The sequence below is a fragment of the Macaca thibetana genome, chromosome 8 (assembly GCF_024542745.1).
Source record: "Macaca thibetana thibetana isolate TM-01 chromosome 8, ASM2454274v1, whole genome shotgun sequence".
Taxonomy (NCBI): Eukaryota; Metazoa; Chordata; class Mammalia; order Primates; family Cercopithecidae; genus Macaca; species Macaca thibetana.
In genome coordinates, this window is record NC_065585.1 from 2,872,897 (window position 1) to 2,900,590 (window position 27,694).

Below are 27,694 nucleotides of genomic sequence, written 5' to 3' on the forward strand. Positions count from 1 at the left end.
TTAGAGGGCAGCATCCCGAGAGAGGCGTGGCTCCTGCACAGTGGAACTGGCCCACCTCCAGCCTCCTGGCGCTCGCTCCGCAGCATCTATGGAACGGGTCTCGGGGTTCCCGTGTGGCGCCTTTACCCAAGGGGCTGGCTTCTCCTTGTCCTGGCCTGGGAGTCCTGCTCCCAGGGCCTGGTGAGGGCTCGTGCCGGTGCAGCCACCCCAGGATGGGGTTCAGAGGAGTGGAGGCTGGGGCTGGCTGCCCCTCCTGTGATCCTCTGTGTGAGGGCCTGTCCATCCAGCAGTCCTGTCCCCAGGTTCCCTCTGGCGCTCTGTGTGGTGAGTGTGGGCCGAGCAGCGGCCTTTCCTGGGGCAAGGGCGCCCCACGTGGAGGCCACTGCAGTCGTCCAGCTCAGAGATGGAGAGGCCTGGGTCAGGGCGGGAGAAAAGCTGGTGCTCTGGGCTGAACTGAATTCACTCAAGAGCCTGGGCTTGTGTCTAGACCAGAAGACCCAGGTGGCCCGGGCTTTGCCTGTGGCCCTCGGGGCCCCTCACATCTCAGCACTGTGTGGAGGGCGGGTAGCAGGGGGGACTAGGAGCGGTGCGGAGTGGGAAGGCCCCATGGCCAGCCTGGCCCTCCCAGCCTCAGTTTTTTTGTCTGCAGCATGGGGGTGACACAGCGGATGTGGATCCTTGTGCCAGCAAACAGCAGGCGCAGGACGGAGGGTGACGGGGTGGGAGTCGTTCTTGGAAGGCATCCGCACATCTCACTGCATCACTCCCCCACTTTGGTCTCTGAAAACGGGAAAAACAAAACGCAAATTGTCATTAGCCTTTAGGAAGCCCTCCCCCGGGTCTGCAGCAGGTCCCGGTGACAGGAGCTCCAGCGTGATGCGTGAGAGGCTGTGACGCAGCGGAGGTCCCACGTGCCAGGCCCTGCAGGCCCGATTGCTTTGGGGCCATCTTTGCAGCCTGCACAGGGCTCGGGGGGTGGGCGGCAGAGTTTTGTGGAACCGTGTTACGCACCTCGGCTGGCTGCAGCCCTTTCCTGTGGAAGCTGGCACCCTCGTCCGCTCAACTCTCCTGCCACATTCACTGGGGGCTTTGGGATTTGCAAGATATTATAGGTTCAGAAGTCCCCTAGGGCAGACTTGGGGTCTGAGAGAGAGCCCCCTTCGCGGCCAGCCCTCAATGACTAGGTGGCTAGTGGGGTTGTGAACATGTGGGGCAGCTGAGGCCCAGGGAGGGGAAGCAGTGTCACAGCGGTGGGCCAGTGTTGCGCCATTCCTGGTGCCCACCCTCCGCCTTGCTCCTGGTTTACTTGAGTGTCCGCGGCTCCTGTCAGGCAGGGTGCAGATCGGGGTCGTGTTGGGGGCTCCTGTCCACTGGGACAGATGGCCCCGCCCAGCATCCGTTTCCTTTGTTCTCCTCCCAGCATCGTCCTTGGGACAAAACAAAGGGCCAGGCTGGGGATATGCTGTCCGGGCTTTAGGCCCGTGTCCACTCACTGGCTGGGTGACCTTGAACTCCTATTGGCCTTGGTCGTTTCGTCTGTGAAGTGGGCAGGTGGAAGGACGCTCTCTGTCCTCAGGGACTTGCCAGCTGGGACAGCCCGTGTGGCCGTAGGCAGAGTGTAGCCAGCTGGGATGGCGTAGGCAGAGTGTAGCAGGCCCTGTGGGGCATCTGCAGGCCCTGTGGAGGTGACAGCCCGTCAGAGGACCCGCAGGGTGCTGTGTGGCTGGCTTGAGAGGCCCAACAGTGACTGGGCAGGAGACAGTGGAGAGTGGGCCAGCCTCAGTTCTGGGCAGAGACCTTGGCACTGTGGCCCCCCCAGGCCTGGTGCCATCGGATTCTGAGTTAGGGTGTCCTGCCCCATCCTGGGGAGCCTGTCGGGACCGCCGGGACCCACCCTGAGGACCCCTGCTGGCTTCCATGTGCCCCTGAGCACCCTGCCCCGATCTGAGCATTGCCGCTTCCATGGCGTGCCCTCCTCAGGGAGACACTCCGCACTGCCCTCGACTGCCCCAGCTCCCTGTCCGCCTCCCATGGGGAGTCTCTGGCTGGTCCCTGCCCCGACAGACGGTGAGCGGCCCTTGCCTGCTTGGGGTCAGCCCCATACCCAGAGCCTGGAGTAGTGGGCTCCACAGCAACTTGCCGGTACTTGTGGAACCAACGTGTCAAACTGGTCAGTGCCTGCAACGACAGTGACTGCCCTTCCCCCATAGTGACCACCTCCCTCCTCCATGACAGTGACCATGTCCCTCCCCCGTGACAGTGACCACCTCCCTCCCCTATGACAGTGACCACATCCCTCCCCCATGACAGTGACCATCCCTCCCCCATGAGTCACCACCCCTCCCCCACGACAGTGACCACCCCCTCCCCCACGACAGTGACCACCCCCTCCCCCACGACAATGACCACCTCCCTCCCCCATGACAATGACCACCTCCCTCCCCCATGACCACCCCCTACCCCATCACAGTGACCACCCCTCCCCCACGACAGTCACCACCCTCCCCCACGACAATGACCACCCCTCCCCCATGACAATGACCACCTCCCTCCATGACCACCCCCTCCCCCATGACAGTGACCACCCCTCCCCCACGACAGTGACCACCCCTCCCCCACGACAGTCACCACCCCTCCCCCATGACAGTCACCACTCCTCCCCTACGACAGTGACCACCCCCTCCCCCACGACAATGACCACCTCCCTCCCCCATGACAATGACCACCTCCCTCCCCCATGACAATGACCACCTCCCTCCCCCATGACCACCCCCTACCCCATGACAGTGACCATCCCTCCCCCACGACAGTCACCACCCTCCCCCACGACAGTCACCACCCTCCCCCACGACAATGACCACCCCTCCCCCATGACAATGACCACCTCCCTCCCCCATGACCACCCCCTACCCCATGACAGTGACCACCCCTCCCCCACGACAGTGACCACCCCTCCCCCATGACAGTCACCACCCCTCCCCCATGACAGTCACCACCCCTCCCCCATGACAGTCACCACCCCTCCTCCATGCGTCACCACTCCTCCCCTATGACAGTGACCACCCCCTCCCCCACGACAATGACCACCTCCCTCCCCCATGACAATGACCACCCCCTACCCCATGACAGTGACCACCCCTCCCCCACGACAGTGACCACCCGTCCCCCATGACAGTCACCACCCCTCCTCCATGCATCACCACTCCTCCCCTACGACAGTGACCACCCCCTCCCCGATGACCACCCCCTTCTCCCATGAGAGTCATCACCTCCTCCCCAACAATGACCATCCCCCTCCCCCCATGACTCACCTCCCGCTCCATGACAGTCACCACCCCCTCCCCCACAATGACCACCCCTCCCCCATGGCAGTCACCACCTCTCTCCCATGAGTGACCTCCCCCCTCCCACAACAGTGGCCGGACCTTCCCTGATGATAGCATGCCAGCCCCCAGTGCTAGGCCTGTCCTGAGCCCTCACTGCTGGCCTCCAGGATGGACTCAGGTCCCACAGGTAGCATCTCAGCCCTGCACACAGGGTGTCCTGCAGAGCCATGCTGCAGGGCTGTGTGGTGAGTTCAGGGGGTTGGAGGTGCGGGGAGAGGCTAGGCCAGCCCCGGAACATTCCCAGCCCGAGTCTGGGCGATGGATGGCCCAGCCGGAAGCACACCAGGCCGTGCTTCTCTTTGCCAGCGCGAGTCTGGGCGATGGTGGCCCAGCCGGAAGCACACCAGGCCATGTTTCTCTTTGCTGGTTTATGTTGGGCATCTTCCTTTTTCTCTCCTGTGTGAGAATGGAGTTGATAAATACAGTGAAGTTCATCCGAGAGCAGAAGTGGAGCCACCCAGGGGCCGGTGGAGGCTGAGGGTTGCCAGTGAGGGGGGCCTGTCCCCTGTGTGTTCCATGGCCTGTTCAATGGCCGCAGTGCAGCTGTCCTTGGCCTCCATGGGGCCCTGGCCCTCTGCATGGTGCCGGGAGTCTCCGCCAGACAGGCCCTGCTCCAACTGCATACACGGAGTGTTAGAGGGGCAGAGCGGCCACCCGAGAGTGAGCAGGACCTGGGGCCGGCTCAGTGCACAAGCTCCCTACAGGGAGGACGCTATGCCCACTTCCCAGTGGGGGAGGCCACATGGCTGGAACCCAGGCAGTCTGACTCTGACCCAAGTGCCATCTGTCTCTGGAGGGTGCAGGGCCTGGCAGCCCTGGCATTTGAACCTTTCACCTGGGGCTGCCCACCATCTCCCAGCTGAGGGTCGTAGTGAGGAGGGGTCGTGCCAGTTACATGTGGGAGCTGAGTCTGCATATGGGTTGCTCGGATGGGAGAAGGCTCAAGGGGTCCCAGAGCATTGCCTGTCTCCACTGTGTACTCCCTTCCCTGGGGCTCCCCTCCCTGCCTGAGCTGAGGAAGCCCGGCTCTGGCCTTCCAGCCTTGGGCAGCCCTGGTGCTGGTCCCAGCCTGGAGCCCCAAAGCCTCCCAGAACTCTGGGTGTCGGGCATCCATGTGCCGCGGAGGCGAGTGCTGGCGGCTGGCAGCCTCCTGGCCAGCGACCCTGTCTGGATGGGGGAGAAGATGGAGAGGCCATTCCCATCTCATCACCAGGAGTGTGAGCTTTAATTGTGTCTGAGCAGCAGTGCGAGCCCAGGCGTGGGTGAGGAGGTGTCTGGGCATCCAATTAGGTCGTGTCCAGGAGCCATTCCCTGTTCCCACAGCAGCAGCTCCTCCGTAGGGCTGTCTGCTGGCCCTCAGCTGTCTGCCTGTCCAGCCAGGCCCTCTGAGCGCCCGCAGCTGTGCCCACCCTGTATGGACCCTGCTGACCAGCCCCACCTCCTCTTGGCCTTGGCTGGGAGAGAGCGGGCTTCCAGGACAGCTGCCTCCACCCTCTGCACTGAGCTGCGGGACTCCCAGAGGAGGCAGGGTGCCCACGTCCACACAGCAAGACTGCCAGCTGCCGCCAGGAGCCCAGGCCAGAACCATGCCCGGTGCCTCCCACGTCACTCTCTGAGCCCTGGGTCTCCGACTCCTGCCAAATGGTTGGGAATGAGAAGGCCCTTGAGGTAGTGGCTGCAAGGTGCTTTGCAAACCAGGAGTCCATGTGACCCTGTGAGTGAGGGCATGAAGGACCAAGGGCAGCCGTCAGCGTGGTATTTGGGCCCTTGCTGTTGCCCCAGGTGTTAGCGAGGTGGTTGATTCTTCCTTGTCCCTGCAAACTCGGGCCCTTCGATTCTCCCAGGGGCCCTGGGCACCCTGTTGGCCTTCGCTGTTTCTCACCTCCAGTGCCCTTCCTCACACTGCCCTCCACCTTCCTTCTGGCCACTCTGCATCCTCTGAGGTCCCCAGGGGGTCCTGGCCCTCTGCAGACCCTGAAACAGTTCGCTCTTTCCTCCTCGCCCCAGCCTCCCTTACTCCCTCTCCTCATTGCGCCCTGGGTGGGCTGCCCCTGCCACTACCCCTGTCCCTGCCCCTCCAGGTGGGGCCTAGGTCTTTTTTATTTGGCCAAGATGGAGAATAGGGTGGCCACAGTGGCCAGGGGAAGCTGAGTGCTAAGGCTAATCCAGTGTGGCCCCTGCTCTCCTACCCCCACTGCAGCCCCACTTCCTGCTTGCTGCCCCCACTGCAGCCCCACTTCCTGCTTGCTGCCCCCACTGCAGCCCCACTTCCTGCTTGCTGCCCCCACTGCAGCCCCACTTCCTGCTTGCTGAGGACCCCGTGGGGCTGAAATGCATCCCTGCAGTGTGTGGGCAGATGCTCCAGGGCAGAGCCAACAGGTGGCGTCTGAACACCAATAGCACCCAGTTAGCAGGAGATGACCCTCGATCCGAGGTGGCCAGAGCTGTGTGACTGGCAGACTGGTGGCAGGGATGACAGCCAGGTCTCCAGGAAGCTTCCTTGTCCCCTGGGGAGGGGAGCCGGCAGGCCTGAGGCGTCTTCTAGCCAAGGAGAAATACAAGGTGGTCCAGGATCCCAGGCTCAGGCACAGCCATACCACTGGGCCACATGACCCTGGGCGGGTCTCTCCTGGAGCCTCAGTTTACCTATCTGTAAAATGGACACAATGACACCAGCCTTTGCTGGCCTCAGGGTGAAAGTGCCACGGTGGAGTGGAACTGCCTGGTGAGAACTCAGGCCTGGGAAGAACCTGGGCCGGGAGGTGTGGCCGTGGCTGTCCATGTGCCTCACACCCACCCTCCTGCCATGCTGGGGATCTTCACCTGCCCCTCCCTCCTTCAAGCGTCCCAGCCCTCTCCCTCGGGAATGCAGCCGAGCTCTGGGGTGAGCAGGTGAACCCTGGGCTTTGCTGTTGGCTCAGCAGCTCACTGTCCACTGAGGGGTTAGCCTCACACTGCTGCCAGCCGGGGTATTGGTGCCACTGAGAACAGCAGCAGATGCTGCTGATGGCCTGCGGTGCGGCTGCTCGAGGGAGGGGGTCTGCATTTTCTTGGGGACTTCTGAGGACGGAAAGCACTCAAGCCTAGGAAGTGCTGGAGTCCTGGGATTTCTTCATGTGGGGTCCTGGGGCTTTCTGGGGCAGGAAAGACGAGCCGTGGCCCCCCACATGCTGTGTGCTGAGCGTGGGGGAGGTGGAGCTTGCACCCCGTGAAGAGCCCGACCGACAGGGCTGTGTTTCTGTGGCGGTGTGGGGCTGTGGATCCACCATGGCGGGGCACCCGGTGAAATGTGTTCTGCCCGCGTTGGTCTGGGATAGGGCTGGGAACTGGCTCTTTGGGGGCTCTGAAGGGCCCTCGGTGGGTCTGGTGCAGCCGGGAGTAGGGCTCCATGCTCAATGTGCTTTGGGGCTTAGGTGGCATCCTGGGGGCCTGGAACAGTCTTCCCGTGGTTTGTTTCACGTCTGCTCTCTTTCCCTGTCCTCACCCCACTGATGACCTTGACCTTGCTTCTCATTCCACGGAGAAACAAGCCCTTAGAAGAGCACGTCGACAGCCTCCTGGGGCCTGGCTGCCTCCTCTCCAGGGCGGTGGGTGAGCTGCTTGCTCCACAGCTAGCCTGTGGCTCCCGCCCTGGCTGTGCTCTCCCCCTGCCGCCGCCTCCACACGCCCATCTTGGGCCCTCACGTCTCCCTCTTCCGATTCTGACACAGACCATCAGCAAGCACGTTGCAGTCATGCCCATCTTCAAAAGCTCCCATGAAAAAGGGGGCCACAACTGCCCGCCCGCCACTGGTTCTCACACTCCTCCGTTCCTCTCCGCCCCTCGCGTCACTTCCACGGGGAAGCTGGGGGTTCTGTGGGTCAGAACTTCCAGCGGGGCAGAGCTGAGACGCTTTGCCTGTCCACTAGCCTGGAGAGCTGAGGGTGGAGTCTCTCGGGAAGGCTCATGTGCCCGTCTCGTGTTGGTGTTCTGGCTATTGGCTGGGACGTGGGCTGGGCTCTGGGCCGGAGCTCCACGCTTGGCCTTTTCCATGGCCTGGTTTCCTCCCGGCATGGAGGCTGGGCCCTGGAGGATGCTGCCAGGACCCCGGCAGAGCCAGAAGGAAGCCGAGCCTCAGAAACCCTCTAGTGTCCCTTCTATCATGTTCTGCTTGAAGGGGGTGAGGGGGCGGGAGGGGGGGACGTGCATTGCTGTGACCGTCCGCAGGAGAGGCAGCTGACCCTGGGCTCCCAACGGACTGTCCTTTCCCTCTCTTCTCACCGCACGTCTCACAGTTCCCTGGGCAGGCCCAGCCACCCCTGCTCCTCGTTCCTGTTGCCCAAGACCCAGAGAACCTGACGCCCAACGCCTGAGCCGCTGGCTCCCTTTCACTTGCAGGCCCTGACTCCAGGGGCGCCCTCTAACCTCCGCTGCTCCTGCGCTCGCCCCACACACTGTGGGGTTCTCTTGTTAGGATTCATCTCACCACTCGAACGGAAGCCCGTGGAGGCAGCGGCGTTCCTGTTCTGGTCACGTCTGTGTTTGCAGCAGCTCACAGGCCTGACGCTGCCTGGCACCCAGTGGCTGCTGAATGAACAAATGGGTGGGTGGCGGTGCTGGGTGGGGTGGGTGGAGGAGGGCTGGGTTGGGGGCTGGGTGAGTGTGTTTCTTTCCTGGGACTCCGTGGAGGCTCCGTGTTTAACGACAGGGTCCTGCTGCCATTATTTATATACGTCTCAGCCCACACCAGAGCTCTGTGAGAGTGAACACTCCTACGTTCTGATTCTGTCAGAGATGATGGTGGCTTGGAGCAGGCCCATCGCTTGCCCAGGGTCACGCAGCTCACACGCCACGGAGCTGGGATTCGAGCCCAGGTGCCCAACTCCAGCACGAGGCTGTCCTCACCGCGATGCTCAAGAGCCGACTCTTGCTTGGCCTTTCTGAGATGAGGATGGTGGGATTTGTCTCCGAGGCCACCCGCTGGTCCAGAGCCAGGCATGGAAAGAGCCAGCACCCCAGGAGCCAGTGACTTAATCCCCAGTTGAGGACACCAGTCCTGAGCAGTGGGCGGCGGGCAGTGATTTGTCTCCCTGGACTGGAGAGGTCGGAGGGAACAGGCGCGTGCCCTTCAGTCCACTGCCAGCGTACAGCAGGCTCACCGGGGCATTGGTCCAGAGCTGGCGTCTGCTTCCCACCAGCTCTGCCTACCTGCCCCTCCGTGTCTGCACTGGGCTCCCCTCGCCAAGCCCATCTCACCTGCTGGAGCTCCTGAGCGAGCATCACCTGACCCAGGTACAGAGCTCAGAATACGCCAGCTGCTCTGTTGCCATGGCTACCTGGCAGGCCTAGGAGGGCGGAGGATGGGATGCAGAGATGGCCCAGGCGGGGCTCCAAGGCTCCAGGCAGAGCCCAGCAGATCTGCCCTGCGGTTGGCATTGCACAGCCTGAAGGTGACTGACTTAGCTGATCTCTAGCTGTAAATGAGAGAGTGGACAAATAGATGCATACGGTTTGGTGACTCCATTAACTGGAATAGTCGTCTTTGTAGGTGGATGGTTGCCAAGATCCTGATTATAAGAAGAGATGCTGTGATAGAGAAAAATGCAGTGATGTTTTGACTTCTCGTTCTGGAAAGTGAAGGGAACACACAGGCATACACACACCAAGGTTTTATGATGTCTCGTGCAAGGGACTTTTTCCACTGTGCCAGTGAAAGAAGAGAAAGAAAATTCCATGAGAGCTTTTAATGAGTTCTAGTTTTAGAAGCAGTCTGAAAAATAATTGCATGATTTAACCATCTACTAAGTTCTGGGTCTCTCCCCCGCTCTCCCGCTCTCTGGCTGCCGTGCCAGGGCATAGCTTGCCTGTCCCCAGAGAACAGCACCAGGACTGCCGCTGCCCTGGAGGGCTGCATCCCGGGCAGCCCCAGCCCCTCGTGCCGGCCCCACCCTCCTCAGGCCTGGCCTTGGCCTCTCCGTCATCCCAGGACTGAGGACTGGGCTTCCGCCTAGAACTTGGCTCCCACCTAGGCCCATGGGGGAGCCCAGATCTCTGGCAAGTCCCCCAGGTGTGCCTGGGGGTGGAGCTGCGCCTGCCCCAAGCTTCCTTCTCAGCAGCTGGGGCCTGCCCAGGGCCCACAGTGCCTGAGGGGTCCCACCCATGCTAGCTGCCTGCCAGAGAGGCCCTCCTCTGGCTCTTACGGTGGGCCCTCTCTGGGCCCATCCTTGGGATCTGCCTGCACTGTCGGCGACAGGCCCAGCTGCAGGTCCCAGCCCCACTGTGCCTACCTGGCTGTCCCACAGCCACAGGGTGTGTTCAGCTCTTTATTCCTCTGTTCGTTCTGAGACCAGCACTGGGCCAGGACGAAGGAGAATCCCCAGTAAGTCCCGGCTGCTCTGGTGATGGTGACGGAGGAAGAGACACAAAGGCAGGCAGTGCCTCAGGCTTCCTGCTCCCTTCAGGAAGCTCCTATGCAGAGGGCTTGGGGCTGCCTGGTGGAAGTGCTGGAAGTGGCCCATCCCTTCACATCCGGGGCCTGTAGGGCAGGCCTCAGGGCCAGGATGCACCCTGCCCCATCCTGAGACAGCACAGTGTGTGTGCGTAGCCCACAGCCCATGTGGCTGATGTGGCAGGACCTGGGTTTCTGGGGCTGCCTGGGCCCTGAGCAGCTCTCTCGGGTTCTGTGAGATCCCGGCCCGGTTGCCAGGAGGGATAGCGGAGCTGTGGTCTCCAGCCTCAGGCTGGGGAGCAGGGAAGGGCCCCAGGCTCGCTACCCGACTTCAGCATCCTTTCCCTTCTATACAGTGAAGGACTGGGTCCGGCTGGCCCTTCCCAGGGCCTGTGGGCAGTGGTTCTCCGTGGTGAGCCATTTTCCAGAAACAAGGGTCAGGGGTTTCTTAACTGTGGCTGCGTGCCTGGAGCCCGAGCTTATGTTCAGGCTTTGCTTCCCGCTTTGTTCGAGGTGAACGACGTTCACTCATCATTGAGCGCCTCGGCACGAGGTGCCTCCGAGTGTGGGCTGGGCCGGCTGGCAGCTCACCCGTCTGCTGGGAAGTGGGACCAGGTCGATGTGTGAGTGCCAGGCGTCTTAAAGAGAGGGGCACGTAAAATGAGAACGAGCAGACTTCACACAAATGCTGCGTTTGCTCCTAAGAGGTCAGGGAGTGGGAACCTTTCGGCATGCGGCCCTGAGGCCCTGCCAGCCCTGCCGGCCCGGCCGAGCCTCTTAAAGCTGGGCTGCATGAGCCCGTGGTGCCAGCAGCCATGGTCCCTCTCACAGGAGGCACAGCCACCGCACTGAAGGCTTGGAGTCTGTGTGTCCCGCGAGCTGGCTGTGGTGCAGATTAACATTCTGTGTCTTAGCTCATCCCAATGGGCAGTTATCACTGTTCCTGCTGCTTCTCTTCTGAGTCCAGCAACGAGTGGGCGGGAGCCCCAGCAGCAGCCCCAGCCCAGAGAACACGCCCCCCACCGTCTCCTCTGTGCGCCTGACATGTTTCTGGTAAGGTTGGTGGGGATCGCAGGTGGCCCTGCCAGTGCCGGCTCCTGTCAGCCACCCTCAGCCCCAGCACTGACTACAAAACGCTTCTGCCCAGGAGGACCTGGGGCCCTGGAGGAGCAAAAGCCCCCTGTGAAGCCAGGCAGCGGCAGTGAGTGTCGGCAACGGGACAGAAAATCACTTCGGCCACTGCGTCTCTGGGCGCCGCCCCCAAAATCTAGAACGCAGGCCATCTGTGCCCTGTGGGTGCCACAGCGTCTCTGCCTATCTTGGGAACACCATGTCCCAGCCCATGCTTTCGGGGTTATGGAAGTTGACTCTGATGTCATCAGGGAACGCCCAGTGCAGTGGCCATGTACGCACAGAGGCGTGCCTGGAACGATGAGGCGGAGCCTCAGGGACTCACAGCTGCCTGTCTTCCACCCTGCCCCAGCAGCTGGGTGTCCCAGGCCCCTGAAAGGCACTGGACTCGGCCTTGCTCAGCCACACCCCTGCCTGGTATCTCTTACCAAAGCTGCCTCCCCACAGGCCAGGGCAGGGGCTTGGAGCCGTGCTTCCCCCCAGGGACACAGCATCGTGCCAGTGCGGCCCTTCTCTGCTCCTGCTCGTGGGAAGCTGAATAATTGGTGCACACATTTGAGGCCCATCCCATGCTGGTGGCTGCAGCATGGGAGGTCCTCAAGGGAAGCCCACCGTCCCTGAGATCTGGCCGGGGTCCTGGGTTCCACGTCCGGGAGGGCGGCCCACCGTCCCTGAGATCTGGCTGGGGTCCTGGGTTCCACGTCCGGGAGGGCGGCCCACCGTCCCTGAGATCTGGCCGGGGTCCTGGGTTCCACGTCTGGGAGGGCGGCCCACCGTCCCTGAGATCTGGCCGGGGTCCTGGGTTCCACGTCCTGGAGGGCGGCCTTGGTTGCCGCCCCGTGTTGGTGGTGGTAGTGACTTGGGTTGGAGGCTGTCTCAATGTGGGTTGGATGCGGATTCTAGCATTTTCCAGCTGCGTGTCATTGGGCAGTCACTAACCCTCTCAGTGACTCAGTTTCCGTCTTCCCTGTCAAATGGGGCAATAACAAGTGAGTCACACGCCGTGTGGGGAGATGCTTCTGCCTGTGAAGCCCTTGGGAAGACCCCTGCAAGTCCCTAAGGCCATGAGGCACCAAGACCAGACTCAGGGTGCACCAGGCCTGGGTATGCTCAGTGGCCAGGGTCGAAGTTGGTGGTGGTGGGGTCATGCCTGGCTTCTGACGGGGTCAGGTCTGTAACTGGGAAGCTTGTGGAGATGGGGACCCGCCTGGCTGAGCCATGCTTCATGACCTTGCTGTCCCCGTCGTAGGACGGAGCCTAGGCTTGGTCTCCAGAGCCGGTGGCCTCACTGCAGCAGAAGGTGGTGGTGATGAGAACGGAAACCGGCTCGGGCCAACCCACGCCCATCCTTCCATTTGCTGTTGCCCCCATTGCCGCCGCAGATGCACACCGAAGCCATGACCCCTGGGCCACCTTCTTGCTACCTTCGCAGCCACTGCCCAGTCCCTGCAGAGTGACCGCCTGCCTCTGTAGCACATTTAAGCCCCATAATTGAATTGCGGTTGATACCATGTGTCAGTTTAAGATCATGCTAATGGTTTCATTTCCCAGAATACTCCTAAAGAGAAAATGAATTCCCTTGTAACATTTTGCATTGGGGTGAAATGACCCTCATGGAAATCAATCCCAGCTCTGGAATGAGCTGCTGACTGGATGGGTGTGCCAGGGCAGGGGTCACAGCAGGCCTGAAGGAGGTTCCCCGGGACTTGGCTGGAATCCAGCCATGTGCCAGGCACTGTGTGAGGAGGGTTGGTTTTGTTCAGGTGTTAAGTGAGCAAACCTGGCTTGAGGTGACCAGGCTTGCCCAGGGCCATGCATCAGGCCAACTAAGGAGCCATCCTAGGTGCAGCATGGCAGTCAGGGAAGGAGTGGGCATCTGGTCAGTGAGCAGGGGTCTGAGTCCCAACTCTTCCCCTTTCTGAGAGGCCCTGGAGGCCATGGGACCACTTGAGCCCCCACTCCCTGCTCTGTTAGATGGATGCTAGGATGCCCCTGGGTGGGTGCCAGGTGTGAAGGGATGGTATGTGCCCTGCCTGAAGCACAACCCCAGTGTGTGCTCTGAGAGTGGCGTGACCACATCCCTTAGGATCATCAGGGCCACTTTACTGGGCAAAAGGAGTTAGGGTGAAGGTAGACAGTATGGAAGATGGAAGAGGCCAGCACAGTATGCCGGGATGGAGGGATACCCCAGAGTCCTCCTGGCCCATGTTTCTGTTCCTTACTGTGTTCACTAGTTTCGTGGAGCCACTCAGTCCTTGGATAGCAGTGGAGCAACCATCCACCTAGCAGCTCATTGACCTACTCACCCACCCACCTACCTGTCCATTGTCCGTCCACATATTGTGCATTCACTCTTCCATCCATTCGCCCACTCATCTATCCACCCATCATCCATCTATCCCTCATCCATCCATCCATCATCTACCCACCCACCCGCCTATCCACCCATCTACCCACCCATGCACCCATCCAGCCATCCATCCACCCACCCACCCATCCATCCATCTACCCATCCATCCATCCACCCATCCACCCATCCATCCATACACACACACACACACCCACCCACCCACCCATCTGTCCAACCACCTATCCACCTACCTACCCATCCATCCACCCACCCACCCATCCATCTACCCACCCATCTATTCATCCACCCACCCATCCACCATTCCATTTGTCCACCCTCCTATGCACCCATCTGTCTGTCATCCTTCCATCTACCTATCCACCCATTTGTCCACTTCTCTGAACCTGTTCGTCCATCTATCCCACTTCTTTAGGATTTGCTGAGCAGTGCCTGTGTGCTGGCCCATGCTCAGTGCTGCTACATAGAGAGGGAAAGGCAGACCTTCTGTCCAGGAGCCCTCAGGCAAGTGGGGATGGCGTATCTGCCCTAGACATTCTCTGCTCTCCTGCGGTCAGGCCTTTATGGTGCTGGGATGCCATCCTTTGCTAGACTGCACATCCTGGAGATAGGCCCTGAGACCCAGGGAAGCAGCTCACAGCCCCTGGGACACCTGGAGAGCTTGGGGTTTGGCCTCAAGAGTCAGGAGATGGAGCACTCAGATCCCTGCCTTGTCTCTGGCTTTTGGGGTGACCCTGGGCTTGCCCCTGCCCTTTCTGGGCCCAGTCATGCCTTCTCTCACAGGAATTGGACAGACCAGCTGGTCCCCGGCTGTTCTCTGGTTCCTTGTTCTGCAGGTGCCGCCCGGGTCTGCCCCAGGCTCCATGGGAACTTTCAGGTGCCCTTGGTGTCTGCCCCACAGCCCTGCTCCTGACGTGGCTGTCTTGTTTCCACAGAGCAACTTGCTGGATGTGAATCAGATCATCAAGGACTTGGCCTCCATGGTGTCAGAGCAAGGAGAAGCTGTCGGTGGGTACCCGCCCCAGCCTCGGGCCACCTGCTGCCCCGAGGGCCTGCCTGCCAGCCCCCAGTCCTCACCCCTTCACCTAAGGGTGGGTGGAGCAGCCTCTAAGAGGAGCCAGGCCCAGGTTGGAGTCCAGGTCTGAGCTTCTGCTCCCTCCCCACCCGCCCTGTCTCCTCCAGCCCCTCAGGAAGGCTAAGGGCATGGGGAGGCCCACACAGGGTGGCCCACCCACTCTGCTCATTGACAGACACTGGTCCCTACTCTGCTGATTGACAGACACTGGCCCTGCTCTGCTCATTGACAGACATTGGTCTCGCCTCTGCTGATTGACAGACACTGGCCCTGCTCTGCTCATTGACAGACACTGACCCCGCCTCTGCTCATTGGCAGACACTGGTCTCCACTCATTGACAGACACTAGCCTTCACCCTGCTCATTGACAGACACTGGCTCCATACTCTGCTTATTGACAGACACTGCACCCCCACCGCCCGGCTCATTGACAGACACTGGTCCCTGCTCCCCTCACTGACAGACACTGGCCCCACCTCTGCTAATTGACACTGTCCCCGCCTCTGCTTGTTGACAGACACTAGCCCTGGTTCTGCTCATTGACAGACGCTAATCCCACCTTTGCTCGTTAACAGACATTGGCTCCGCCTCTGCTCGTTGACAGACACTGGTCCCGCTTCTGCTTATTGACAGACAGTGGCCTCCCCTCTTCTCATTGACAGACACTGGCCCCATCTCTGCTCACTGACAGACACTGGCCCCCACCCCGCTCATTGACAGACACTGGCCCCCGCTTTGCTTATTGACAGACACTGTCCCCACCTCTTCTCATTGACAGACACTGACCCCACCTCTTCTCATTGACAGACACTGACCCCGCCTCTTCTCATTGACAGACACTGGTCCCGCCTCTGCTCATTGACAGACACTGGTCCCTGCTCCTCTCATTCATAGACACTAGCTCTCACCTTGCTCATTGACAGACACTGGCCCCATCATGATCATTGACAGACACTGGCCCCTGCTCCGCTCATTGACAGATACTGGCCTCCACGCCTTCGTCCTGGGCCTCTGCCCAGAGACTCCCCACAGTGAGGCTGTTCTGGGGTGGGTAGGGTTGTGAGATTGCAGAGATGTGGAGGCCAGAGCTCTGGTTCTGCTGTGGATGTGCCCGTGCTGGGAAGGGTGTGGGGAGAGCGGCGTGGGAACGTGCAGGCCCTGCCAGGGCACGGTGTCCTGAACTCCCTGCATCTACGAGAAGATGGGATGCACCACAAGCCAGGACACCTCCCGGCCAGAACCGTGGGCCCTCAGCCCTGCGTCCTCTGGAAAAGGAAGTGAAGCAGCAGGGCCTCCCGGGTGCCCAGGGTCAGGCCCTACCTTAGTGCCGGGCTCTATGTGGGGCATGAAGTGGGAGGCCCACAGCCTTGTCCCTTGTCTCTGAGTCCCTGGAGAAGCCCCACCCGTTTGCCGCTGGAGGCCGCCAGCCGAGGACCTGACAGGCAAGAGGTCGGGATGAAGGGGCTGAGCATGGAGCCAGGGAGGCTGGAGGCTCCATTCAGGAACCCTCACCCAGGGCGAGGGAAGGGCTTTCCCAGACAGAAGGGACAGAGGTCACAGTGCCCAGTGACCCCGCCCAGGCCGCCAGCTCCCCAGCGCCCCCACCTGCCTTGGTTGCCCTCTGTCTCCATGGGTTGCCCATGGACCTCCCTAGAGAGATCCTCACCATGAGGTCTAAAAGCTCTGGGTCCCCCTAACCCTGACCCTAACCCCGGGATGACCGCGTCCGGTTCTGACTCCGTGTGCTCTAGCCTCCTGTGCTCGTGGACAGCCAGGGTCCCTCATGTCCTCTTCCTGCTGTAGTCACACAGTGGCCCTGGCCTGCCTGTGCAGCCCCCAACCATGGTGGGGCTCGAGGTTTGCAGGGGCCTTCGAGGGGATGCTGACCTTGCCCCCCTCCCATAGGGACCCCATCCCTGCTGTGTTTTGGTGTCTTCCCCGCTCCCACTCGAGGGTTCTGACTCATTGATCCCGCCCTGTCCAGACCTGCTGCTGCCAGGACCTGGCTCCCAGGCTGGCAGGGCAGGGGCCCCCGGCTCTGGCTGGGTGTCTCTCTTCCTCAGTTGAGGAAGAGCCAGGCTACCCCTGGTGCCCACAGGCTGCCCCTGGTGCCCACAGGCCTTTGGTTAAAGCATTTGGCTGCCCACCAGGACTCTTGGGCTCCGCCCCACCCACCTACTCTCCCTCTGTGCCCTGGCCAAGCTGTGGCCTCACCTTGGGGCCTGTGCCGAGACCAGCCTCCCGGTCCCTCCTGCTCTGACAACTGGCAGTGTGTCCGGAGACCCTCATGCAGCTGGCGTCCTCTTCCCGGGTGCTGTGCTGTGTCCCCAGGAGAAGAGGGACTGAGGCTCAAGCACCCTGCTGCTCCCTGGGGCGGGGCTGGGCCAGGCTCGCCCCTCCATCCCCTTGGAGCCCGGGCTACCAGCTGCTCCGTGGCCCCATATGGCGCCTGCTGGGCTGCCCTATCAGTCCCTTACTGCTTCCTCTCCCCAGGACCCTCCTGTCTCCCTGCCCTCCTGCCTTCTCCCCACTGTCAGCTTCCCGAGGTGGCTGTAGCCGCTTCTGCCCCTGGCCAGCTGTCGCAGGCTGGGATATGCTGAGCGTGTGGAGTGCTTTGTCCACTCCAGGTGCCCACCCAGTCCCAGTGACGGGTTCATTGAGGGGGCACTCATGCCAGCAGTTCAGGGAAGGGAGCAGTCGTGGGGAGAGGGACAAACCAGGGCTGACCCACCACACATGGTCAGGGCCCCAGGGAGGCCAGAGGGCACCTGCCGGGTGGACAGGCGGGAGGCCCAGAGAGTGGCTGAGACACAAGGGGCCCAGTACAATGGATGCAGGCTGCCTATGCTGGGTGCCGACGCGAGGCCTGGCCGCTGTGCACAGATGCAAGGCCTGTGATGACCTGTGACCCCGAACCTGGCTGCTCTCCCCAAGGTCTCTGCCCCCTGCTCAGCCTCTGGTGCCTTTCCAGGGTCCAGCAGCAGCAAAGCTATGTGCCGGCAGAGCTGCAGCCCCGAGCCGGCCACGGTGGCCCTGCTGCCAGGTGCCGGGCCGGGCTCCACGCCCCTGCGGCCAGGCCCCCACTCCCGCACCAAGACACGCAAGCCCAACTTCAGCCCCCAAGAGACGGAGGTGCTGGTGCAGAGGGTGAGGCGCCACTACCCGCTGCTGTTTGGGGCACTGCGGGGCACGCCTGCCCGAAAGCACCGCGTGTGGAGCCGCATCCTGCAGGCAGTGAACGCGCTGGGCTACTGCCGCCGCGACCTGGGTGACCTCAAGCACAAGTGGCGGGACCTGCGAGGCGCTGTGCGCAAGAAGCTGGCGGAGGGGGGCCCCGCCCCCGGCCTCATCCTCACGCCGGTGGAGCACATGGTGGCGGAGACGTTCTCTGCCCACGGTCCCCAGGGCGAGGGCCAAGCCACGGAGCCCCTGCCAAGTAAGTGGGCCCTCCCTACAGCCCGCCTCCCCGGGACCACCCTGCCCTGGGGCAAGCAGGGCCGGCAAGTGGGCTGTGAGCGCTCTGCACCAGCTCCCAAGAGGGAGACCCAGAGGCCCATGGAGATGGCCCACCACCCTCCTGGCCTCTCTTCTTTTAGGTGGGGAAACCAAGGGCTGGGGCCGGGGGGGTTCTGCCTGTCTCTGGAGTGGAAGGGCTGCGGCTCACGCCTGGGGTCCCAGCTCAGGGTCCTCCCGGCATTGCCAAGCATGTGCCGCCAAGGGGCTCAACCATAGGCGCCACCTCGAGCCACGCCCACCGGGTGTCCAGATGGGACGCTGGGGCCTAGTTCCACGTCACTGTTGAGTGAGGAGCACTACCGTGGGGAGGGGTCACAAGGCGGCCGCTGGGACCAGTGCCTGGTGGGGACAGAGGCGAGAGCAGAGCTCCCCGATGAGCAGCAGCTGCGGGTGCAGCCCGGGGTGCCCTGGTGCCCTCCAAGGCCCCCATCTTGGCCTCTGCCATTCCTGCCTGATGTCCTGTGGCCAGGAGGCCTGTGTGGCCCTGGGTCCCAGCCTGGCCTTCTTCTCCACAGGCAGCCCTCCCCTCCCGAATGCAGTCCAGCAGTGGGCACAGCTGTCCTTAGGCAGCCAGGTCTTCCGAACCAGTGGGTCCCAGCAGGGAGAAGGCCCCACTTTCCCGGGCAGGGCAGCAGGGCCCGGCTGGCCCCAGGGTCTGAAGACGGGTGTCTGGGAAGAAGGGCTTCCCTCCACTCTCCCCCAGCCCCGGAGCCCCAGGCTATGGCTGCCATGAGAAGGCAAGGTCGGTCAGCAGGCCGGAGGATCGTTTGCCCGTATGCACCTCCAGCCGATTGGCCCTTGCCACAACCCCCAGGGAGCAGGAGGTGACCTGTCCATTCATTGGTCACTGTTGAGGAGTTTGGGCAGAGCCAGGGAGGAGCCTGGGCCCCAGCTTGACTCTCCCCCACCCTCTCCCCCATGCTGTGCCTCGCTCTGGCCTGCAGTGGCCTCCCCCTCCTTCTGCAGGCCCTTACCTCTGGGCCCACGTGGAAGCCCCACGTGCGGTGCTATCCAGTGACTCTCAGCCTCTCAGGACACGCTGTGCCCCCTTCTGAGCCCACGGGCCCACTCCAGGGACCACCGGAAGCCAGGCATTTCTGTCTGGCTGGGCCTTGTCTGCAGCCCCCAGCTGCCCCTGGCTCTGAGGGTGACGCTGGCTCTGAGGGTGATGCTGGCTCTGTGCCTCCTCCTGCCGCCTCCGTGCCTCCTCCCGCCGCACCTCCTCTCCTCCTCAAGACACCGCGCCAGGAGTTCCTTCGCCGTCCTCCGCATATGGTGGCGCAGCCTTCAAAGCAGAGCCGCGCTGGACTCTCCCCTTCCTGGGAGCTGCTGGAAGGACTTGGGGGACGAAGCCCTGGAAGCAGGACCAGCTCCTTCTTGAGGGCCACAGAGTAGACAGAAGGACTCAGCCTCACTGGACAGGCAGGGGCTGGCCTCAAATGCCCCCACTGGCAGCCATGGTAGAACTTGGAGTTCTGGGGCATCTCAGCTGCTCCTGCTCACAGCGGTGCCTGAGGTTGGGACACCCATGGGCAGAGTGGGCCGGGCTGGTTGGGAGATGCATGTAGACCCAGGGTGCCACCAACCCTGTGGCCGGCCTTGGACAAGGGGCCTGGGCTGTGGGCCTTGTGATGGGGCTTGGGGGATGGGCCTGGTCAGTGGGCCTCGTGATGGGGTGGGCCTGGAGGAGGACCTGGGTCCTCCTCTCAGGCCTGTGCAGGCCAGGGGTGGCTGCATCCACCCCCAGGGAGGCCACATTGTCTCCTGCAGGGCAGGTTCTTGCAGCCCAGGATTCTATGGGCAGAGGCAGACCTGGTTTGGGGGTGCTTCACAGCAAGGGTGGACATGTGGTATGGGACTGAGAAGGAAGGGCCTAGCAGGGGTAGCACTGGTGTGGCCCGGGTGCTTAGTTCTTTTCTGCAAGTCCCCAGCCCTGGAGGCTGCAGGAACTCAGGTTTGCTCACCCTGTGGTTCCCTGCCCTAGACTGAGGCCCAGCCTGAACTTCTGTGACCCCTGATGGATCAGCCACTCCAGGTCCGCTGGACGCTGGGCTCACCTCCATCACGGGAGTCTTTGGTGCCTGTGGGCTGCTCTGAGTGACCTGCCCTGCTGCTGACGCAACTGACATGTGTTGAATTCCTGAGCGAGAGAGTGCTTGGGACAGGGCTGGACTTCCCCTTGTGGGCGCCGAGGCAGGGAGAGGGAAGTGGCTGCCAAGCTCTGATGGCAGGATAGGGGCATCCCAGCTGCAGGCCCAGGTGTCCTGAGCTGGCCATGCTTTCCGCTCTGCAGCAGCACGGCCCGGGGCTTGGGCAGGGCCAGGCCTGCAGGGCTGATCACGGCTGTGGGGCTGGGGGCAGCAATTTGACACAGTGCATGGGGGTCTTCCACAGGGGTCCCTGTGCCCTGAGGCCACTGGGCAGGCAGTTTCCTTTGAGGTGTGTGTCCTGCTCTGCGAGCGTCTGGGAAGGGCGGCACCAAAGGCTGCTCTCTTTGGCCCCTGGAGGCCTGGTCTAGTGCTTGGGTATCCCTTGGACTTTTGGATCTCGGGGATCTGCAAGGGGCCCCCGTGGAGCACCCCCTGTGTTGGGAGGGGCAGGTGCCCAGGGCCTGTGGCTCTGCAGGGCTGACCCCACAGACCGGGAGTCTCCCAAGACCTGGCAAAGCCACCGGGCCCAGGGCTGATGGCCGATGAAGTATTGGAGTGTCGCTCAGTACCACAGGGCCCACGCACCGAACCTGTCCTCACCCCACAAGCAACACAGGGCTGCACAGCGCCAGGAGCACAGGAGCAGCCTCCCTCCCCTTGTCATCTCTGCACACCACCCTGGGGCGGGACATGGCGTGCCCACCTGGCAGCCTGGGCGCTAAGGGAGATGTTTGCTGGCTGCGGAGCTGGGCAGTGGTTGTGTGATGTGTCTTGAATGTGGGCAGTGCCACGCTGGCTAAGAATGCTCCCTGGACCGCCCTGGGTCTGTGGCCCGCACATGCAGCCCTGGAGCAGCAGGACGTCAGCTGCGTTCTGAGGGTGGGTCTCCAGGTCACATACTACGATCAGAGTCCCCAGGGCCAGGGCTTGGTGTAGAGCAGGATTGGGCACCGACTGAGTCCAAGGGTGGGATCCAGGGCTTGGCTGAGGCTGCCTGTGGTCACGGGGCAGAGAAAGTGTCCAGCCAGGGCACGTGGCCTGTCCAGCACCAGCTGTGTTAGCCCAGACCACCGTGGCCTTCCTGTCTCTGCTGGCAAATGCTCTCCAGTGTCCACATTCACCTCTCAGCGACAGAAGCGAGGCCAGGCTGTTGCCCCTGAAGGTGTAAAGTGGATCCTTTGCATGTGAGCAGGGCATTGCCCGGGCCCAGGCTAGCACCTCCTCCCTGGCAGGCTGGTCCCTCCTGGGTGGCAGTTGTAGGGGGATCTGTCCCACCTCTGGCCCCATCTTCCTTCCCTCTCCTCCTCCATTGGCCGAGAGGGTCGTGACCCTAATGTGGCAGGACATAGAGAGCCGATTTCATTTGGGGGCTGTTTGCATGTGAGCAAAGGGGTGCTCTGCTCCAGGAGTGGCTGAGGGCGTCACCCATACCCACCCTCTCCGGGCTTTGGCTCCTGTGCAGGAGCCTGGCTCTCCCCTCCCTGGCTGGGGCAGGAGCCCCCAGATGCGGCGATCAGGGCATGTCTGTGAGTGCCTGCGGCTTCACTAGGGCCCTGGGCTGGGGGAGAGGGTGGGGTGGAGCTGGTGACCAAGGGATCAATGATCCCTGTGAGGCCTGGGTGGGGGCTTCTGAAGGCAGGGCTCGTGGCTTCTACCTCCTGCCCGGGGGGCTTGCAGAGATGGAGCCACAGTTCCGTGATGAAAGTAGGGATGGTGAGCAGTGGCCTTGTCTTTCTGAGGACCCTCCTCCCTCAGAACCAGTTCTGCCAGGCCGGAGGCGATGCTGTGCCTGGCAGCAGTCCCTGTGGTTGTAACGGCTCCTCTATCCCAGGCCTTAAGACTCCTAAGGCTCAGTCAGCTCAGGCCCGTGCCCAGGTGGGCATTGCAGGTGCACAGTTTCTTTAGGTGTCCTGCCTCCCAGGCTCTTCTCCAGCTGCCTCATTGGAGGCAGGCCTTGCAGGGAACCTCCCTCCGGGAAGAAGGCTTGCCCGTGCTTGTGTTTGCATCTGGCTCTGTTGCAGACCCGGGCTGCACCCGCAGTCCTGGTGCCCAGGTGGCACGTGTCCTTCCCTTGGGTGGAAGAGAATGCAGAGCACCAGGGGCTGCCCAGGTTGAGCACCTGTGTTCAGGCCCTGCTCCTGCGGGGGGCGATGCCTTCGCCGCTCACTGCTGTGAGCCCACAGCCAGCCCTGCATTCCTTGTGGGGCAAGGACGGCTTAGGTGCGTGTAGCACCTGGTACTGCCATTTTGCTGCTGGCGGGGTGGTGTGGAATCTTCCGGATCCCTGGGGCTGCCCCGGTCCTGGTCTGGTGTCTCCTGTGGGCCCTGCTAATGTGGCTGCCCCAGGCGGCACTGCTGCAGCCCTAGCTCGGCTTTGCGCCGGCTCCTGTGAGCCCCGCACGGTGGCACAACTTTCTGATCAGCTCCCTGAGCTGAGTCAAGGGCCAGTGTGTGTGGCCAACCAGAGCCCTGTGCTTGCAGACCCAGTCTCCATCAGCCCAGTCACAGCTCCACAGACATTAAGGCAGGGGCTCTGCCCCTTCAGAGAGGGCCGTGGCCACAGTGGAGGGGCCTGCCCAGTCAGGGTCATGACAGAGCAGGACTTGACCCCAGCCCTGACCTCCCCTTGCCACTCCCACCCTTTCCGGGGTGGGCTCTTCCTGCCCCACCCAGTGTGGGCACTGAGGAGTCCCCTTCCCTGGGCCACCTCCAGGTTTCCGTTCTAATGTCATTGCTACTCACTGCCCACACCATGCAGAGCCCTCAGGGCACGTCTGGCAGCCCAGCACCCATCCCTGCAGCCTCCGCTCCTCTGGAGGCCCTGGGCTCAGGCTCCCCTGGGCTCGCCTTTCTGGGGTGCCCTCAGGGCAGGGGCGGCTGGGCCTCCATCTGTAATTGCCTTCTGTTGTCTTGATTTGCAGATAGTATTGAAGCCAGCCTTGAGGCTGCGTCCTCGCATGCGGAGGCAGCCCGCCAGCTCCTGGCTGGAGCCAGCCGGCACCAAGTAAGTCCGTGTGAGGGCCACAGTGCCCGGCCGGCCCGGCCTCCGTCCCCTGTCCTCCAACCCTCCCTCTGTCTGTCTGGAGGGGCCCAGGCCCTGCCCTGTGCCTGGGAGAGGCCTGCCCACAGGCCTCCTCTGAACCAGTCCACTACCCGTGCCCTGGGGGCTCTGGGAGTGGCGGGGTTGCGGCAGTAGTGGTCTGCGTGGTGCCCACAGCAGTCGGCACCGTCTCCTCTCTTGTGTGCCCCACGCCGCCCTCTCCCGTGAATCCTGGGTGCAGCCAGGGGGAGGGCCTTTGGGGCCTTCCCGCTCCACCTCCCATGCTGATGCTGGCATGCGGCTCAGTGTCCATCCTGGGGCCGGGGACTGCGGAGGGGACTTTGTGGTTGGGGCATGTCAGTGGCTCAGAGAGAACAAGAAAGCTCAGGCCTTTATTTTCTTGAAGTGGGACTTGGAGCTGCCTTGAGGACCAGCCACTCACTGGGCCTTGTTGCTGACTTGTGGTCACCACAGGAGGACCTGAGAGATCAGGCTGGCTGGCGACTGTGGCCCAGCTGAGATGGAGGCCCAGCCACTGTCTTCCCCTCACCGTCTCTGTCCCCATTGTGGCCTGGTGCTCCCCACTGGCCCTGACAGGCAGAGATGACCAGAACCTGTTCCTCAAGGAGTCCCAGGGGCCAGGCAGGCTGGACATTAAGTCCAGCAAGGTGAGGGTGGCATGGGCCACGGTGGGAGCGCAGAAGGCCCTGGGCCAGCTGGGGCCAGGAGAGCACATACTCTTGACGGCGAAGCAGGGGCAGTACTGGCAGACGGGATGGTGGAGTGTGTGAGGCCGGGGTCCGGGAGAGTCTGAGGAGCCCAGGACATCACAGGCAGGTGTGATGAGAGAGGAGCCACATCCCCAGGACGCTGGGATATCACGGCTGTGCCCGCAGAGGGTCCTCAGTTGCCTCGGGGTGCAAGAGGGAAAGAGGTCCTGACTGGAACCACGCAAGGGCCTGACTGGGTGGAGAATGAGGGGAAAGGCTAGGGCCGCCTTGAGCTTCCCTAACGGGGCCCAGTCCGGGCACCACTGCCAGGGGAGTGTGTGGTAACGGCGAGGCTGGGCCTACTTCGGGCCTCCCTGTTTCTGTCGGGGGCCATCAGACTCAGGTCGGGGTCACTAAGGGTTGGCCCCTGGTGACAGCTGGCGAACGCCAGGCCGGGAGACAAGACCTGGAGAAGCTGTGCCAAGGTCATCTGCAGGATGGTGTCAGAGGCAGGGCTGGGGCTGGGTCTCCTGGCGCCAGCTCTGGGCTGTTTGACCTTGGCCCTTGGCCCGCCACCTCTAGCCGTTGAGGGCAGCTAGGCCCAGGGGCCTCCAGGAGGCAGAAGGTGGAGGCTCTGGTGATGGGCTAGGCGGACTCGCCAGAAACTCAGGGCCACACCACGCAGAGGGCCTCGTTTCAAGAGGAAAGCAGCCAGCCAGCAAGATGACCCCTCCTGAGCACCCTGGGACCACCTGGTCAGAAGCAGCGCTGATGCCTGGGACGGCAGGAGGACGATGGGACAGTGAGGAAGAGGAGGAGGAGGAGGAGGAGGAGGAAAGGAGGGCGGTGGCAACTGGACCAGCCACCTGTGCCGTGGACGCCCTGCTGCATTCCCAGTGAGCCTGTGGGCTTGGTCCTGGCAGAGCAGGCACCCTCCACACTGCAGAGGAGCTGGGCAGGGCACAGGCCCAGGAGGCGGCCATGAAGTCACCCTTGTGTAGACTGTCCTGCTCCCGCCCCCGGGGGACTCACCGGGGAGCGTCAGGGAGGGACGAGGTGTCTGTGAAGTCGCCTCTGCATAGACTGTCCTGCTCCCGCCTGCAAGGGGCCCTCCCCACGGTTTGTCAGGGAGGGACGTTCGTTCACCCACTCTCCACACCCAGGGAGCTGGGAGGGTCAGAGATCCCAAACCGAGAGACTGTGAAGCCAGGCCTTTGGTTTGCAGACTGCGAATTTGAGGCCTGCAGAAGGGACGGTGTTTTCTAGGGCCGCACAGCTACTGAGACCAAGCCGAGCTGGCCTTGGAGCCCACATCTGCTGTGTCTCACGTTCAGGCCTCTCCGTGTTGCCCTAGGGAAGCTTGACCCTCTTGTCTTCCTGGGGACATTCACTTCGGTGGATGGGTACCTGATGGACAAGGGCATGGCCAGACGGATGATTGGAAGAATGGATGCGTGTGTGGATGGATGGAAGGAGGAAGGTGTAGATGGGCAGGTAGATGGAAGGAGGGGAAGGTATAGATGGGCGGGTGGATGGAAGGAGGAAGTTGTAGATGGGTGGATGAATGGAAGGAGGAAGGTGTAGATGGGCAGGTGGATGGAAGGAGGAAGGTGTAGACAGGCGGGTGGATGGAAGGAGGAAGGTGTAGCTGGGTGGGTGGATGGAAGGAGGAAGGTGTAGATGGGAGGGTGGATAAGTGGATGGAAGGAGGAAGGTGTACATGGGCAGGTGACTGGGTGGAAGGAGGAAGGTGTAGACGGGCGGGTGAATGGATGGAAAGAGGAAGGTGTAGACGGGCGAGTGGCTGGGTGGATGGAAGGAGGAAGGTGTAGATGGGCGGGTGACTAGGTGGAAGGAGGAAGGTGTAGACGGGCAGGTGGATGGGTAGATGGAAGGAGGAAGGTGTAGATGGGAGAGTGGATAGGTGGAAGGAGGAAGATACAGATGGGCAGGTGGCTGGGTGGATGGACAGACAGCATGGATAAATGGGTGAGTAGACGGATGGATGGATGAATAGAAGGAAGAGGAGGTTGGAGGGGGATGGCTGGACAGTGATGAACAGATAGGTGGACAGATAGATGAGTGGACAAGGCAGGCCCGTCCATGTGGAGGAATAGACACTGGGTAGCAGGATGGCGGGTAGACCAGAGGGCAGGCGGACGAGCGGATGGAGCACAAGGGAGTCAGTGGGAGGATGCATACAAGTGGTGCTGTGGTGGGTGGGCACGTAGGCTTTGCACTTGGACAGGCTGTGGCTTCAGTCCCAGCACTACTAGAGTAAATGTGCCCACGTCTCTGGGTCTGTTTCCTCATCTCTCAAACAACGGGTGCAACTCCCACTGTAGATGGAGCATCGTGAGACCCAAACAGCTCCGAGTGCAGAGGCCTCACATGGGCACTGTCCCTGCGCCGTGCTCACCCCCCAGATCACTGGGTTTTGGACATGCAGGCTGACATTTCCCTGTCTCCCTCTGTTAGCCGATGAGGAGGACGAGACCCCCAGCTGCTTGTGGCTGCCCCTGCGGACCCTGGAAGGGCCCAGCCCACCTGAACCTGACCCCCTGGACTTACGAGGAGTCTTCCATGCACCCACCTCCTCACCCTCCCCACCTGCTTCCCCAGCCTCCACCCCACCAGCAACCACACTCATGGGGTCCTTCCAGCCTTCCCCACCCTCTTCAGCGCCAGCACCTCCCTTGCCCTCCAGGAGGACCCCAGTGGCAGCATCTGAAACGTCCGTGTTTGAGCAGCGACTACTGGACTCCCACCGGCGGCAGGGTGCCCTGCTCTCCTCCTGGGCCCAGCAGCAGAGCACACTCATGGCCCAGCAGAACCTGCTGCTGCAGCAGCTGGCTGAGCAGAGCCAGCGTCTGGCCGATGGTGTGGAGGCCCTCAACCGGACCCTCGAGAGGCTGGTGGAAGCACGCCCCGCCAGGGAAGCCTCACCCTTACTCCGGGACGCTGGTCCTGCCGGTGGAGTGGCCCAGGGGCCTGCTGGAGGCTCCCAGGACAGCCCCCAGGGTGCCCACTCGGGGCTCGAGGTCTTCTCAGGGATGATCTTGAAGGTGGAGGAGGAGATATAGGGCTAGTCGGGGGTGCTAGCAGAGCCAGAGGGCAGGAGCAGGGCCTCCGGTCTTTCCCCTGCTGAGTCCAGGCAGGGGAGAGGTGCAGTGACTGGGTCTCCAGGGCGCCGGGACAGCTCGAGTCCAGGAGACCGGAAGGATGAGAGGACGTGCGTCCTTGCCATTGCCTGTGGAGTGTGGTGACCTGCCGGGAAAGTCTGCAGAGAGCCGACCTGTGGGGCCCAGTGGACCAGGTCTACTCAGGGATGATGCTATTGGAGGCTCCAACCCCGTGTGGCAGTGGCTGTGAAGTCTGCAGCCAGCGCCCCAGCAGGCAGCTGGAGGCAGGGGAGGTGGGGAAGATGCACTTCGGGGCCCCCTGCTCACCGGAGCTCTGGAAAGGGTGGCTTGGCCAGGCCCTAAAAAGGTCCCGACTGTGATCTGGCGTGACTCCTGAAAGCCCCTGTCCCCTTCATGGGCGTGTACACTCGGAGGCCAGGGCTCCTGTGTCCTACCTGATTCTGGCCCAGGGGAACTGCATCCCATGAGCCTGGAATAATTTCTCTCCGATTTTCTATGTTGTTATAAATACATAAAGCTATATATATATCTATGCCCATATATTACTTGGTATTGTATGGGGCTGGGATGATGTTTTGTACTTGTAGATTTTTCTTGCAAAAAGTATTTTTTTACATAAGCATGAAATAACAAAGCAGCAGCAGTGCGGCTGCCGAGGAGTACATGAGTTGGAGCCTGCTCCTCGGGCCTGGCAGGCCCTGCTGCTTTCAGCCTCCCTGCGGGGGTCCGGGCACGTCCCTGCATCTT

At 62.3% G+C, this 27,694-nt stretch overlaps 1 protein-coding gene across 2 annotated transcripts in view; it reads left to right on the forward strand.

The window, feature by feature from the left end:
* TSNARE1 (t-SNARE domain containing 1) overlaps positions 1–27,480 on the forward strand; it is a 134,476-nt gene extending 106,996 nt beyond the window's left edge. The window contains exons 11-14 of one of the 2 annotated variants that reach the window (XM_050801008.1): positions 14,249–14,321; positions 17,360–17,824; positions 22,976–23,058; positions 26,283–27,480. In XM_050801008.1, coding sequence (XP_050656965.1) covers positions 14,249–14,321; positions 17,360–17,824; positions 22,976–23,058; positions 26,283–26,861 — 1,200 coding nt within the window. In that variant the 3' untranslated portion in view covers positions 26,862–27,480. The remainder of the gene's footprint in view (positions 1–14,248; positions 14,322–17,359; positions 17,825–22,975; positions 23,059–26,282) is intronic. The other variant, XM_050801009.1, reaches the window with a different exon arrangement.
* Positions 27,481–27,694: the final 214 nt, after the last annotated feature.